Consider the following 17,027-nt stretch of genomic DNA (forward strand, 5'->3'; position numbering starts at 1 on the left):
AGGCAGTTCTGAAGGCAAAAGGGGTCCAACCCGTTACTAGCATGGTGTACCTAATAAAGTGGCCGGTGAGTGTATATTAGATATTCTAAAAAACTTTTTGCCAGTGAGGGTGATCAATGAGTGGACTAGGCTGCCAAAAGAGGTGGTGAGTTCTGCTTCAATGGAATTCTTCACATGTGCACATGGGGAAAGATCTATGTGGTGACCTGGGGGTCAGCGAGTGATCTAGTCCACTAGTTGAAACCAAATGAACCGCGTGAACCAGGGCTCGTCCCACCGAATGTCCGCTCTCCTTTTACCTTTTACTAAGTCAACACAGGGTTACGGTAAAAATAGTGTGGCAATACTTTATTTAACCACAAAACAGGCAATTAACACGCAGAACAGTCTCAGCAAAGTACCCAAGGAGGTGCAAATTAGAGAGTTTCACCCTTCTACCTTCTCATTCGCCTTAATAAGAGCAGCTGTGGCTTCAGAGATTCTAGGTTGGACTATCCCACATGTAGCATGGGTGAGGAGGTAACGACAAGCTTAGGAAGATTACAGTCCATTGAGGTACAAGGCCAGGTGACTTGAGGGTCACAACCTGCCTTCCCCTAACATCTCCATGGAGTCAGGTGACGAATGGGTCCCAATTCTGGCTTTCACAAACGTATCCATGGGGCTCAGGTGACAGGTGGGTCCAAATCCTGACTATCCCAAATGTATCTATGGTGCAATGATGGTTAGTGGAGCAGATCTGTATTCTTTCAGCTGGAGCCATGGTCCCCTAAGCTGGCATCCTGTAGCATGTCAAATCTGTGTCCCTCTTGATGGAGCCATGATGTCTTGGCTGCTGTCATGTAAAAAGTCTCTGGTACTTTGGATCTCTGGATCTCTTGGCTGTCTGGATGTCCATGTTACAGAGGAGCATATCCTCTTTTTTAGTTAACAACTGTCCTTAAAGCCAGCATCCAGAGTTCAAGAGAAAGATGTGATGAGTTTAACTCACATTTTTTGATTAGTTATAGTTTATCCTTCAGTATTTGCAAGTCAACAAACAGGCTGGCCTTGATAATGTGTAATCAACATATTAGCTGACATCATTGTTCGATTAACCTGCGCCTCTATCATTATCGATAACAGAAAAATATGTTTCAACAAATGTCAACTTACAAGTCAATATTACAGGATTAAATGGACAAAAGTCTGTGTCCTTTGATTGGTCAAGAAGACAAATGCATAAATTCAATAGTCAACATATAAATAACAGTCGATTCCTCCTGACTTACTGAAAATAGACGTCTGGTTCATTAAGATAAAATGCTGTGTGGTCACAATGTATAAGTCATTGTGATTGGAGAGGAAAGAAGCCGCTGGGCACTGCATAGAACTATGGTTCGGGCAGCATGAATCTGATGATAGGTTGGCACAGCCGGCATGGGAGGCCACATTCTGCTGTTCTCTGAGCCAGCTATCAAGCTAACAGCCAGTTCAGAAAAAGGTGTAGCATGGCAGTTCCAGGTTTTAATAGTACTCATGTCTTTCGAGCATGGGTACAATTGAAGCCCTGACCATCGGCATTTCTGGGTCAGGCCAATGTTAGCAGCATGACACATCATCTCACTCTTCTGCACTGCATAGACAGTGAATGTTGGTGTGGTAAGAAACCAAAGTTTTAATTTCATGGGAAATCTTGTGAGGTGACAGTGTGGAGGGTGGAGGACTTTGAAGAGACAGTATGGGGATTGTGAAATGTGTGGAGACAGTATGTGGACTGGAAAATGTGTGAAGAAACAGTTTGAAGAGGAAAAAAAAGCCAAATGTGTTTTTTTCTGCACTGCTGGTAGGCAATGAAGATCCAGATGGAAGTATAATAATAAAGGATTTTTATTCCAAGTTTTTAAGTCAACGCATTTCACAGTCATTTCAGACTTCTTCCTCAAGAAACAAACCGTATATATATTTCATATACGGTTTGAGTCCTGAGGAAGACTGGGATGACTTTTGAAATGTGTTGACTGAAAAACCTAGAATAAAAATCCTATATTATTATACTTCTATCTGGATCTTCATTGTCTACCAGCAGCGCGGATAAACCACATTTGGATTCTTTTTTCCCTCTTTCCTGGTTGGAAGACCTGTGGATCTGCAGCAGCTGTTTCATGCTTATTCATGGTTGTGTATCACACAACCTTTTCAGGTTAGCATACTATTATTTGAATTGTTATTCTCAGATAAGACCCTATTTGCACTTTTTTGCTCCGAGCTTTTACTTTAAGAAATAGTTTGGAGAGAGTGGAAATGTGTGAAGAAAAAGCATGGGGAGTGAAGGGGGAATGTGTGAGGAGACAGAATGGGGAGCAGGGGGAATGTGTGAGGAGACAGGTTTGTGAGGAAGGGATGTATGTGTGAGGTGACAGTAAGGGGGAGAAATGTATGAAGTCAGTAGGGGGGAACATAAAAGAACATTATGAGGAAAAATGTGTGAGAAGGGGATAGTATGGAAGATAGAATTGTGATGGCAGAGAACTGAGGCAATTAGTATGAGGAGAAAGTATGGGGGAAAAAGCGTGAGGGAGCGTAGTGGAGACTGGGTAGTGTGGGTGGACAGTACAGAGGTGGTAACATGGGAGGGCAATGTGAGGGCACAGTATGGAGGGGACAGTATGCAGGTGGGGCAGTTTGAGGATGGGGTACAGTATAGAGACTGGGTATTATAGATGGGACAAAGTTTGAGGGATCAGTGTGAAAAGGTGGCCCAGTATATAAAGGAGAGGGTAGTGTGGAGGGCAAGTATCATAAGAGAGGCAATGAGTGAGTCATATTTTATGCAGGGAGCACAGTTAGGGCTGGCGTTAGTGGCAGGCAGACCAGGCAGCTGCCTAGGGCCCCTGCTCCCTCAGGGGCCCCCAGCCAGTAGCCTGCAGCCAGTGCCGGCTCCCCCTGCCATCGCTGCATAGAACTATACCAGCATCAAAGACGCTGGTACAGTTCAAAGCAGTGATGGAGGAGAGAGCGTCAGCTGACACTCCCTCTCCTATCATTCCCCTCTGCCTCTGACACTGCGGGTGCGCAATGACATCATATCATCACGCACCCACTGTGTGCCAGGCAGAGTGCAGCTGCTGAGACCGGAGCCGAGCCTAGAGCAGCACGGGGCACGAGGAGAGGTGAGGATTGTGTGTTTTTTTAAATATATCAATGAGTGATTACTGGACTGTGGCGCCATTCTCGGGTGGCTCAGCTACATTATATTCTATGGGGAAGGGCTGTATTATATTCTATGGGGGAGGGCTGTATTACATTCTGTGGGGGAGGCCTGTATTCTATTCTGTAGGGGAGGGCTATATTATATTCTATGGGGCCTGTATTATATTCTATGGGGGCCTACATTATATTCTATGGGGGGCTGTATTATATTCTATGGGACAGGATTGCATCATACTCTTTGATGGGGCTACATTATATTCTATGGGGAGGTTGGCTGTATTATATTCTCTGGAGGGGCTACATTATATTCTATTATATTCTATGGGGGGCTGTATTATATTCTCTGGGGGCTACAGTATATGCTATGGGGGGCTGTATTACATTCTATTGGTCGATCGGTGGTTACTGCAGGTTGTAGGCTTGTTGGAAGAGGTAGTTCTTCAGGTTCTTTTTGAAGGTTTTGATGGTAGGCGAGTCTGATATGTTGTGGTAGAGAGTTCCAGAGTAGGGGTAATGCGCGAGAGAAATCTTGCATGCGATTGAGGGAAGAGGAGATAAGAGGGGAGTAGAGAAGGAGATCTTGTGAAGATCGGAGGTTGCGTGCAGGTAGGTCCTGGGAGACGAGGCTGTATGGAGGAGACATGTTGTGGATGGTTTTGTATGTCATGGTTAGGGTTTTGTACTGGACACTCTGGGCAGTGGAGAGACAGTTAAGGGATTGACAGAGGGGAGAGGCTTGGGAATAGCGGGGGGACAGGTGGATTAGTTGGGCAGCAGAGTTTAGAATAGATTGGAGGGGTGCGAGAGTGTTCGAGGGGAGGCCACAGAGTAGGAGGTTGCAGTAGTCAAGTTGGGAGATAATGAGGGCATGGACTAGGGTTTTTGCAGATTCTTGGTTTAGGAATGTACGGATCCGTGAAATATTTTTGAGTTGAAGGCGGCAGGAAGTGGAAAGGGCTTGGATATGTGGTTTCAAGGAGAGATCAGTGTCAAGGATTACCTCGAGGCAGCAAGCTTATGGGACTGGGGAGAGTGGGCAGCCGTTTACTGTAATGGATAGGTTCGTTGGGCGGGTCGCATGAGATGGGGGAAATATGATGAGTTTTGTTTTGTCCATGTTAAGTTTTAGAAATCTAGCAGAGAAGAAGGATTAAATAGCGGACAGACATTGAGGGATTCTGGTTAGTAAGGTGGTGATATCTGGTCCAGAGATGTAGATCTTTGTGTCATCAGCATAAAGGTGATACTGAAAGCCGTGAGATTCTATGAGCTGTCCCAGGCCAAAGGTGTAAATAGGTGTATACTCTATGGGGGAGGGTTGTATCATATTCTGTGGGGGACGGCTGTATTATATTCTATGGGGATGGGCTGTATTATATTCTACGGGGGAGGGCTATATTATATTATATGGGGGCCTGCATTATACTCTGTGGGGGGCTGTATTATATTCTATGAGGGGCTGTATTATATTCTATGGGGGAGGATTGCATCATACTCTTTGATAGGGCTACATTATATTCTATGGGGAGGTTGGCTGTATTATATTCTCTGGGGCTACATTATATTCTATTGTCAGGACTCTGAACATTTTTTATTACCTTTTGTGCATTACTGCCCTTTTCCAAGATGGCGTCTTTGGTCTCATGTGCACTGTGTCTTCCTGCTATAAAACTCCACCCCAGCCTTTAGTCTGTGCTAGAGTATTCTGCCTTGCATCCAGCTCCTGACCGTGGTGACTCCCTGGCTATATACCTGCTCCTGTGAACCTGTGTGGTGATCCTGCTACTCTGCTCTGAATTCCTGCTGCATACACCAGTTTCCAGTAATCCTCCTTCATCTGCTGCTCGTGTTTACTTCCATCTGCATTTGCTGGACATGTAAGCTGTTGCTGCTCTGAAAAAACCTGAGACTATTACCCAGGCCTCCCTGGTTGTGCTAAGATATTATTTGAACTGCCTTATAAGCATAGCTGTGTTTGGACTAACAAGGACTTATTCGTGTCAAGTATCCTCAAGAATAATTGTGCTTCATAGACTTTCTGCGTGATTGCATTTTCCTCTGAAAATTCCTATAGACTGTTAAGCTGCGTTTAATATTTACACCAAGTGTTGTGGACTTGAGTTTCTCTGCACCTGTTTGAATCACCGTGTGATAATATAGACTTTACCACTTATAAAACTGTGTCCTGTAGTTGTCTTGTTCCACGCAAAGAGTCTCCTGAGTTATCCCCTATAATTATTACAGTATACTCTAGCCAGAAAAGAGGAGACTGCTGGAACAATGACTGCAGAAAGCAGATTAGAGCAGGTGTTTTCCATCATTAGATCACTGCAGATGTGGAAGGTCTGCAAAAGAAGTTTGGAAGCTTTGAACACAATCAACAAGTGTTTGGACAAACTTTGCAGGACTTAAGCACCCGCATGGCAGCCCAGGAAAAATAAACTTGCTGGCATAGAGTCCCAGTATGGACGGGCTTTTCAGGACATAAGCACGCAAATAGCTGCACAAGTGACTTTACCCTCTGGGCAACCGCCACCAGCTAGCCCACCTAAGTTGCCCTCATTCAGATTTAATGGTGATCGCGACAAATTTCGTGGCTTTGTGAATCAATGTATGCTATATTTTGATGTGCATGCTGAACGTTTTCCTACTGATAGATCCAAAGTATTGTGTGTAATAATGCTGCTGACCGCACGAGCGCTCGCCTGGGCGAATCCGATGATTGAGTCTCGTGACCCACGGTTAAATAACTTGGATAATTTCTTGGCTGCTATGGCATTAATGTTTGATGATCCTAATCGCCGTGCAACCGCTGAATCTGCTTTATTGTCTTTACGCCAGGCTAAACATTCTGTTATTGAGTATGCTACTGAATTCAGGAGATTAGCGGTAGATACCAATTGGGACAGTTATGCACAATTGCCTATTTTTAAAAGGGGTCTGTCTAGTATTGTAAAAGATGAATTAGCTCGCTCTGAGTCACCACAAGAGCTAGAAACGTTTATACAGCATTGTGTGCGCCTAGACATTCACCTTACTGAGCTTAGACAGGAGAAATTTGCTGCCTTTAACCGTATCTCTAACTTTTCCCTTCCTTCCAAAGAGCCTGCAGGTAAAACATCTCGGGAGGTGGAGGAGGTGCCCATGCAAATTGATTCCGTTCAGAGGCGTGAGATCAATGAGCGCCGGGAGCATCGCCTTCGTGAAAATCTATGTTTCTACTGCGGCCAGTCTGACCACTTCCTGATCAATTGTCCTAAGTGTCCTAGATGGCCTAACAAGGTGCTAGCAGCAGTAGGGGAGTATGACAACTGTGATGATGAATCTGACATCTCTGAATGTAGCCTGCCTTTAAACGCTGTATTCCATTCACTTTCTATGACTTCACCCCCCAAGGAGTTTAAGGAAAAGAACTCTCACTTTTCTCTCCCTATTAAGATCCTGTGTTCAGGACAGTGGATTTCCAGTGCAGCTATGATTGACTCTGGTGCAGGTGGCAATTTCATGGATATCGCATTTGCAAAGGAACATGGTATTGAAATTCAACAAAGAGCCTCTCCAATTACCATGGAAACAGTGGATGGGTCACTTTTAATCTCTGGGCCTGTGAATCAGGAGACCATATGCCTTGAAATTTTGTTGGAGCCTAATCATCAGGAGCAACTTTCTTGCTAATTTCTTCTCCTCATTTTCCTGTGATTTTAGGCATTCCTTGGTTGCGTTCTCAGAACCCAATTATCAACTGGGAGACCAAGGAGATTATCTTTCCAACAAGGAGCAACTCAGCGTTACCAGAAGCTGTCCCTGAGTCCACGGATATGGAACCACATGTACAGTTATTTTCTTTACCTCCAGCATATAAAGAGTTCTCTGACATCTGTGACAAGAAGAATGCAGATCAGCTTCCTCCACACAGGCATTATGACTGTCCCATTGAGCTGCTTCCTGGGGCAGCTATTCCTTTTGGTAACGTATACCCTTTGGCAGCACCTGAACTTCAAGCCTTAAAGGAGTATATAGATGAAAATCTGGCCAAAGGCTTCATACGTCCTTCTTCCTCACCAGCAGGGGCACCTATCTTTTTTGTAAAAAAGAAGGATGGGACCCTGAGACCCTGTGTTGACTATCGGGTACTCAATAAGTTAACCGTAAAACCGTTACCCTTTGCCTCTGATTCCCGAATTACTGGAAAGAGTCCGCCATGCTAAGGTGTTCTCTAAACTGGATCTTCGTGGGGCTTATAATTTGGTGCGTATTCGTCCAGGGGATGAGTGGAAGACAGTATTCAGATGTTGGTATGGACACTTTGAATATCTTGTGATGCTCTTCGGGCTTTGTAACGCCCCTGCAATGTTTCAACACCTTGCTAATGACATTTTCAGAGATTTGTTGGACCAGTTTGTGGTGATCTATTTGGACGATATACTAATCTTTTCTGTCTCTCTACAGGAACATGAAGAACATGTCAAAACTGTTGTTTGAAGTGTATGAGGTGTGCGGAGCAAAAGCCGCGTGTGCAAGGTGTATGGAGAGGAGCTGGGTGTGTACGGAGCAGAGCCGTGTGTGTACGAGGTGTACAGAGCGGAGCTGGGTGTGTACGAGGTGTGCGGAGTGGAAGCCGTGTGTGCAAGGTGTATGGAGCGGAGCTGGGTGAGTACGAGGTGTGCGGAGCGGAAGCCATGTGTGCAAGGTGCATGGAGCGGAGCTGGGTGTGTACGAGGTGTACGGAGCGGAGCCGTGTGTGCAAGGTGTACGGAGCTCAGCCGCGTGTGTAGGAGTAACTAGGTGTGGCCATTATACTGTATGCAATATGTGTGTGTGTGTTTGTGCGTGCATGCGTAGCGCTGCGGGTGAATGTGCAGAGAGGTAAATGGTTTTGCATGAGTGTGTACGGGGAGGAGAGGCGAGGGCAATGATGGGGCTGACGGGGAGAGTGCAATAATTGGGATGGAGGGAGAGGAGGAAATGATGGATGTGGTGGAATGGGCAATGATGGAGGTGGAATAGGCAATGATGGGGGAGGAAATGATGGAGGTGGTGGAATGGGCAATGATGGAGGTGGAAATTGGAATGGTCGATGGTGGTGGGGGGAGAATGCAATGATGGTGGGGAGGAGGAAATCATGGAGGTGGTGGAAAGGGCAATAATGAGGGGGGGAAGAAATTATGGACGTGGTAGAATGGACAAGGATGGTGGTGGTGGAAAGCACACTGATGATAATGGAGGGGGAGAAAATGATGGAGGTGGTGGAATGGGCAAGTATGGTGAAGGCGGCGGAAAGGACAATGATGATCGTGGTGGAAAAGGCAATAATGGGGATGTGGGGAAAAGAAAATGATGGATATGGTGGAAAAGACAAAGGAGGAAATGATTGAGGTGGTGGAATGGGAAATTATGAGGTGGTGGGGGAGAAAGCAATGATAGTGGTGGTGGAGAAGGCGAAGATGGAGGTGGTGAAGAGAGCAATGATGGGGTGGGGTAGAGGAAAATAATAGGCATATATGAGGAAACAGTATAGGAGAATGGGGGGTATGTATGGGCAATGGGGGGCATGTATGATGAAACAGTACGGGGGGATGGGTGCAGACAGTATGGGGAGCGAATGGGGGAATGTATGCGGGCACAGTATGAGTAGTGATGTGAAAAATGCATGTTTACAGAGTACGGGGAGTGAGGGTGATGGGATGTGTGCAGACACAATGGGGAGTCAGGTGAGCAGGCAGTATAGAAAGTGAGGGGGTAAATATATGAGGAGACTGTATGGTGAACAGGAGGGATGTGAGAGGAGACAGTATGAGGAGGGAGGGGAATAGTGTGAGGAGACAGTATGGGGGAGAAAAGTGATTGGGCATAGAATAGAAACTGAGTAGTGGGGGCGTAGCATGGAGGGACAGTGTAAGGGCACAGCCAGAAGGGGACAGTAGTATACCAAGGAGGGGGAGTGTGATGAGAGAGTACAGCATAAATACTGGGCCTTATAGGGGGACACAGTGTGAGAGGACAGTGTGAAGAGGGGTCCGGTATGGAAAGGAGAGGTCAATGTGAAGAGCATATACCATAAGAGGGACAGTGTGGGGGTCATATTTTGTGCAGACAATATAATGAGGGGCAATTTTTTATTCAGGAGCATTATAATGACACTTCTATCTTTAAGGGCATCATGTGGAGATTTTCTGCAAAAGAGCGGAGAAGATGGAAGTCTGCAGAGACGGCTGTGGATGAGAAAACTCATCATGGGATCTGGACAAGATGAAGAAAAGAAGGAGAACGGCTCCAGAGATGACGTCATCTATAAGGTACCTGGATGTAAATGTTATTTGTGATACTGACTAATTCTCATGTTTTTATTTATGTTAGGAGCATTAAAGGGGATGTCCAGGTTTGTAATGAGTCTGCAGTCATTATTTGTGACTGCAGACTTCTGAGTTCTCACAGTCCGCACTGCACGCTGTCAGGATTCTCTCGTGCCGGCGATTTACATACATGCAGTCACATGCTGACTAGACATGTGTGGCCTCACTCTATGAAAATGAACTGAGTGAGGCTGGGCACGTCTGGTCGGAATGTGTGGTCAGTAGTGTTGAGCATTCCGATACCGTAAGTATCGGGTATCGGCCGATATTTGCGGTATCGGAATTCCGATACCGAGTTCCGATATTTTTGTGATATCGGAAATCGGAATCGGAAGTTCCCAGTGTATGGTTCCCAGGGTCTGGAGGAGAGGAGACTCTCCTTCAGGCCCTGGGATCCATATTCATGTAAAAAATAAAGAATAAAAATAAAAAATATGGATATACTCACCCTTCCGACGGAGCCTGGACCTCAGACGTGCAACCGGCAGCCTCCGTTCCTAAGAATGAGCGAGTGAAGGACCTGCGATGACGTCGCGGCTTGTGATTGGTCGCGTGAGCGGTCACATGAGCGGTCACGCGACCAATCACAAGCCGCGACGTCATCGCAGGTCTTTCACTCGCTCTTTCTTAGGAACAGAGGCTGACGGTTACAGCGGTTACTACCAGGGCGCGTCGGAGGGTTGAGTATATCCCTATTTTTTATTTTTATTCTTTATTTTACACATGAATATGGATCCCAGGGCCTGAAGGAGAGTTTCCTCTCCTTCAGACCCTGGGAACCATCCAGGATACCTTCCGATACTTGTGTCCCATTGACTTGTATTGGTATCGGGTATTGGTATCGGCAATATCCGATATTTTTCGGATATCGGCCGATACCATCCGATACCGATACTTTCAAATATTGGAAGGTATCGCTCAACACTAGTGGTCAGAAGTATACAAATCACATACTTGTGCTGACATGACCGGCCACCGGCAAGGGAGAATCCTAAAAGTGTGCAGTGCATGCGTTGTGAGAATTCAGAAGCTGCGATGTCAGGGTTCAGCTCTGCAGGTTCCAGTAGACATCACATGGAAACTTCACTCATATGTGATTTTCATACTTCTGGTCCTGTGACAACGAGCTACTCTTCCTGCTTTTCTCAGTTTTTCACTGAATAATGAGAACATTAAGGAGAGCGGCTCGTGGGTACTAAGTGTGCAAATCGCATATGTCCTGGGGGGGGGGGGGCGCCAAAATGAATTCTTGCCCCGGGTGCCAGAAACCCTAGATACGCCTCTGGATCAACGTATCTATGTCCCTGAGGTCATCCGTCTGCAGATCCTCAAGTTGGTACATGACTCCAAGTTGGCTGGTCACAGGGGGTACAGAAGACACAAGAGTTCCTGAGCCGATTCTTCTGGTAGCCAACTTGCCTGAAGGATACCAAGGACTATGTTCTCTCTTGCGAGGTATGTGCTTGTTACAAGACTCCTCATGTGGCACCTACGGGTCTTCTACAACCATTACCTGTTCCGTCCCACCCTTGGGGATCTATATCAATGGACTTTATTTTGGAGCTGCCTACATCGGGGGGCATGAATACAATCATGGTGGTAGTTGATCGCCTGACTAAAGCTGCTCATTTTGTTCCGTGCACCGGCCTCCCCTCAGCTAAAGATACAGTGAACTTGGTTATACAGAATGTCTTTCGGTTGCATGAGGTCCCGGATGAGATCATCTCTGACCGTGGAGTACAGTTCACTTCAAGATTCTGGAAGGGGTTTTGCTCTGCACTCAATATTAATGTCTGTCTCTCTTCCGCTTACCATCCCCAGACAAATGGTCAGACTGAGCGTACCAACCAGACGCTGGAACAATATCTAAGATGCTATGTCAGCCATCTCCAGGATGATTGGTTGGAGTTGCTGCCGTTAGCCGAATTTTCATATAACAATTCTCAGAGAGCCTCCACTAAATTTACACCTTTCTTTGCCAATCTGGGTTATCATCCGTGTATCTTACCTAGGTCTCCAATTAATTCTCCAGTTCTGGCAGTGGAGGAAAGGCTGACTGCGATGAGGCAAAATCTGGAGGTTCTGAAGGAATCCCTGACCACAGTTCAAGAACGTTATAAGAGATCGGCTGATAGATTCCGTAAACCTGCACCCATGTTCAAGGTAGGAGATTCCGTGTGGTTAGCAACTAAGAATCTGAAGTTAAACGTTCCTTCACAAAAACTTGGACAAAAATTCATTGGCCCATTCAAGATCAATGGTATTGTGAGCTCTGTGGCCTGCCGGCAGAAGCTGCCTAGGACAATGAAGGTACACCCAGTTTTTCATGTATCTTTACTAAAGCTTGTATCTCCTAATACCTTCCAGGGACATATTGTGCCACCTCCGCAGCCTGTGGTGATTGATGGGCAAGAACAATTTGTGGTGGAGGAAATTGTTGATTCCAGGATTCGCAGGAATCGGCTCCAATATCTGATAAGACGGCAGGGATATCCCCCTGAGGAAGACTCTTGGGAACCTGTGAAAAACATCAATGCCCAACAGAGGATTTCTCGTTTTCATCAGAGATTCCCTGAGAAACCAGGTCCAGGATCGTCCTGAGGCCGCTTCTAAGGAGGGAGTAATGTCAGGACACTGAACATTTTTTATTACCTTTTGTGCATTACTGCCCTTTTCCAAGATGGCATCTTTGGTCTCATGTGCACTGTGTCTTCCTGCTATAAAACTCCACCCCAGTCTTTAGTCTGTGCTAGAGTATTCTGCCTTGCATCCAGCTCCTGACCGTGGTGACTCCCTGGCTATATACCTGCTCCTGTGAACCTGTGTGGTGATCCTGCTACTCTGCTCTGAGTTCCTGTTGCATACACCAGTTTCCAGTAATCCTCCTTCATCTGCTGCTCGTGTTTACTTCCATCTGCATTTGCTGGACATGTAAGATGTTGCTGCTCTGCAAAAACCTGAGACTATTACCCAGGCCTCCCTGGTTGTGCTAAGATATTATTTGAACTGCCTTATAAACATAGCTATCTGTGTTTGGACTAACAAGGACTTATTCGTGTCCTCAAGAATAATTGTGCTTCATAGACTTTCTGCGTGATTGCATTTTCCTCTGAAAATTCCTATAGACTGTTAAGCTGCGTTTAATATTTACACCAAGTGTTGTGGACTTGAGTTTCTCTCTGCACCTGTTTGAATCACTGTGTGATAATATAGACTTTACCACTTATAAAACTGTGTCCTGTAGTTGTCTTGTTCCATGCAAAGAGTCTCCTGAGTTATCCCCTATAATTATTACATCTATGGGGGCTGTATTATATTCTATAAGGGAGGATTGCATCATACTCTTTGATGGGGCTACATTATATTCTATGGGGAGGTGGGCTGTATTATATTCTCTAGGGGCTACATTATATTCTATGGGGGGCTGTATTATATTCTATGAAGGAGGATTGCATCATACTCTTTGATGGGGCTACATTATATTCTATTGGGAGGTAGGCTGTATTATATTCTATTGGGGCTACATTATATTCTATGTACTAAATGTATTCTATGTATTAAATTTATTATATGCTCATCCCCTCCCCCTCCCTATCCAGGGCCTAGCTCTAGGGAGATACAGGGCTTAGGTTCCTGCAAGGTGATTGATGAGGAATCAATTTAGGGATGGTAGGGCAGGTAGAGTTATCAGATCTGCTTAGGGGTCTCCGCTCACCCTTTCCCCAGTGTCTGGGCTTCCTTCCCCTCATCCTTTCGTGTTGCACTTTGTCTTCCCACACTGTGCGTGAAAGGTGCATGCTCAAATCACAGTCTTCACTACCCTCTGCACTGTTCATGGAAGTGTCTGGCAGTAGTTTACTTCTCTCTTCACAATGAAAAAACTTGAGCTGAGCTTGCATGTGTATGGAAGGATTGGAAGAAACCAGTATTAATTGAACATGCATTCAGCAAACAACTATTGAATATGTATTGGCACCATGCAGTTTTGAATGGCTTCCTTCTAATTAGACAACTTTATAAAATAGAGTGTAATATTGAACAAACCTGCTCTTTGAATGGCACCATCCACAGTGAGGATCATGTGCTGACAGGCAATCATTGCATGATTCATGCTTTTCACAATTTGCAATCTTCAGACGTTTGATCTAGATAAATAAGTAAATGTTTGCATACTGTATCAGGTATTAAACAATGTATACTTTCAATAAAATGTTAAGCCTATAAAAACTTTTTTATTAGACCTTTCTCCTTGTTATTAATGGATAATTTCAGTCTTATATGAAAATTGTGTAGTAATATGGTTTAGAAATATATTAGGCAGTCTGCAGTAAGTAAACGGATTCTACTAAACGAGCCTTTACATCCTTCAACAGTGTCTACAATTTGACTATCTGCAATTATGATCTTTAAAAATTAGTAAGCCTCTAAAATAGCAGGGGTTGGCTGGTGAAAACAAGTTATCACCACTAGAGATGTATGAATTAATTTTAATGGAATTCAATTCTTCTCAAATTTTACAAAAATTTGTATTCCCCAGAATAAAGATTTTTTTGCAATTCACTCCCTGCAAATTCAGCATAATAGCAGCCACAATGACCATCACTTTGCTGAATCGTAGTGGGCCAGGTAAACAGTGATAAAAATTGTTTTCCTGATCTGTGCTAGTCTTAGTGGTTAGACCCCCACCAATTATGAAGTTGTTATCTATTCTGATGATATATGATAACTTGTTTTCACTGAACAACCCATTTACCTTGTTAATCATAGGATTGTCAAGAATTCCGTATTTTTCGGACTATAAGACGCACCGGACTATAAGGCGCACCCAGGTTTTAGAGGTGGAAAATAGGGAAAAAAATATTTGAAGCAAAAAAAATGTGGTAAAATATTTAATAACATAAATAACATACTATTATATGTGGTGTTATTATATATAATAGTATGTTATTATGTTGGAAGCTGCGGGACCAGTGTGGTGTCTGTGAAGTACTATATGAAGACGCTGGAGGGCGAGTATAAGAATGGGGGCACAGGGCTTATATTGAAAGCACCACTCCAGCACTGCAAAACAACACTGGAGTGCTGCTTTAAAATCCCATGGGAGAACTATAACTCCCAGCATGTCCTGCAGATCCTATGACATGCTGGGAGTTATAGTTCACCAAAGGAGTGGCAGAATGCTTTATTGTGTTCTGTAAAGACTAACCTCTTAATTGTGGCAGCCAGCCACTGTGGTGAGGTAAAAGGATCCCATGACTGCACACACAGAGCTCTCCCTCTTGTTGCCTATCCACAGCACAGGTTATAAGAGGAAGCCTGCAGATTCTAGTGCGGAGTATGAAGGACCTGTGATGATGTCAAGAAGAGGGAGGGCTCTGAGCTGCCATGTGATGCTCCAGCCCACCCACTTCTGACATCACACAGGTCCTTGTGCACAGCACTCAGCGTCCAGCCCAGGCAGGTATGCAGCGATCTCCTCTCCCCTGGCCCCTGCTGCTGCTGCCTCCTCCTCCCCCGAACACACAGATCTCCCCAGCTGCTGCAGGAATCCAGCGCTGAGGAAACCATGTGTGTCCCTGCTTAAGTGGAGTATTCATTTGCTGCTCCCGGCTCACTGCTCAGCTGATAGGTGGGTGGGGAAGCAGCTAATGAATATTCACTGCACTTAATCATCGGGACCACTTGGTTTCCCCAGAGCTGATTCCGGGCAGCGGGGACATTTTTCTGCCTCCTGAAGTGGGATAACAGTGCGATCCCACTCGCTGCTGCCCCCCTCCCCACATGCTACATCCCTACCATAAGACGTACCCACACTTTTCTCCCAAATTTGGAGGAAAAAAAGTGTGTCTTATGGTCGGAAAAATACGGTAGGTAATTAACCCACCTAGACTTCAGTGCACCACTGTCTACTAGATGATTAAAATGAAAATCGCGTCACAAAATCATGAAAGTACCACATGTAAATACATATGATACATTTTAAGACCAATAGTGAAAACTGCTATTGAAGTGCGTATAGGATCCCTTAGGGTAAGTTCACACATTTTGTTATAACTGTGTTTTACCAGTAAAGTGAATGACATTTCTGAAACACTTGCATATTTATTCTTTCCTTGCAGAATTGAAGATGTTGGAAATCTACAGCATGCTGGGGCGTGGCTTGGCCGTTGAAGAAGATGGCCTCTTGATTGCAGAGCCCTCGCAAGCCATGCCCTTATTTAGCGACTACCTCAGCACTTGATCTACCAACATTGCTCCAGCACCATCCCATTACACAGATGATGAACAGAGGCAAAAGGAGTCGAAAGAAACAGAGCAAGTTGGAGTTTTTTTTGTAATTAACGTGGACAAAGATGTGGACAAAGAAGGCGAGCATTCACCCACACCACTTTGTTCGCCGGGCAGCAGGGGTTCTAACTCACCTAAGCAGAATTTGTGGCAGGCACCAGACCCATCCTCTCCTACAGTGAGTAATAAACCACTGTTATCACTCTTCACTAACCCGGTCCCGAATCATGGTTTGCTGGGAGGAGGAAGAAATAGTCGCCCATGACCTGTGGAGGGACACCTAATCGCAGAAGGGATGCTTGGTTGATTCATTCCCAGGGGCCATGTATTCCACCATGAGCAGCTCAACTGCATCGCCGTGCAGTAATAATCCCTCTCCTTCTGCAAGTCTGGTTAAAAAATGCCGAGACTGCACACATACCCGCCATACTCCGCATCAGAAGCTGAAGGTGAGTGAGAATTATCAGCTCAATCAACCTTTGCAAAGTTTTATACCTCAGACCAACCAGCCTCGAGTACTCTGCTGTGAGATATGCTGTGGCGTTCACCCATTCTCTACATGATGACTTTGCCTCACTGCTGCACCCAGTCTAAACTCTTACTCAAGATCTGGACACCAGAGTTACACAAATTGAACACATGATGGAGGACTTTGCCTCTTCTTATAATAATTTGATTGACGCTCATAGCAAGCTTGCAGAGTAAATTGATGCCATTAAGTCTTAGCTAGTGAACCAAACCAGAAGGTCATGTAGGGTTGCCTATAATTCAATGGTCTATAAACTACATGGCTATTTTTTTTATTTATCTGATTATATATATATATATATATATATATATATATATATATATATATATACAGTATTCATACACTGTTATTTACCTGAAAACCTCAATAAAAAGATCTTCTTTTTTAAAAAAAATATAGTTTTATTTTGAATGGGGCAAAAATACAGGGGTGATTTGAACTTTTTCATTTATTTTTAATATTTTAAAAAATTTTTTTACACTTTTTGCTTGCTTCAATAGTCTCCTTAGGAGACTTGAAGCTGTGCTCTTCTGATTGCCTGTACTACACATAGCAGAGCTTCAGCCTTGTTATGTGTAGCAAAAATGCTCATCTGCTATAATCACTGTCCACAGGGTGGCGGTCTTAGCAGATTGGCAATGACAAACACGGGGGTCTCCTACAGA

General features: G+C 44.8%; 1 protein-coding gene across 1 annotated transcript in view; it reads right to left on the reverse strand.

Moving 5' to 3' along the window:
* PLXNC1 (plexin C1) overlaps positions 1-17,027 on the reverse strand; it is a 551,210-nt gene that overhangs the window by 409,904 nt on the left and 124,279 nt on the right. Inside the window, exon 4 of the mRNA XM_077265401.1 lies at positions 13,590-13,690. Within this exon, the coding sequence (XP_077121516.1) occupies positions 13,590-13,690 (101 nt within the window). The remainder of the gene's footprint in view (positions 1-13,589; positions 13,691-17,027) is intronic.

This window comes from Ranitomeya variabilis, chromosome 5, assembly GCF_051348905.1.
Source record: "Ranitomeya variabilis isolate aRanVar5 chromosome 5, aRanVar5.hap1, whole genome shotgun sequence".
Lineage (NCBI taxonomy): Eukaryota > Metazoa > Chordata > Amphibia > Anura > Dendrobatidae > Ranitomeya > Ranitomeya variabilis.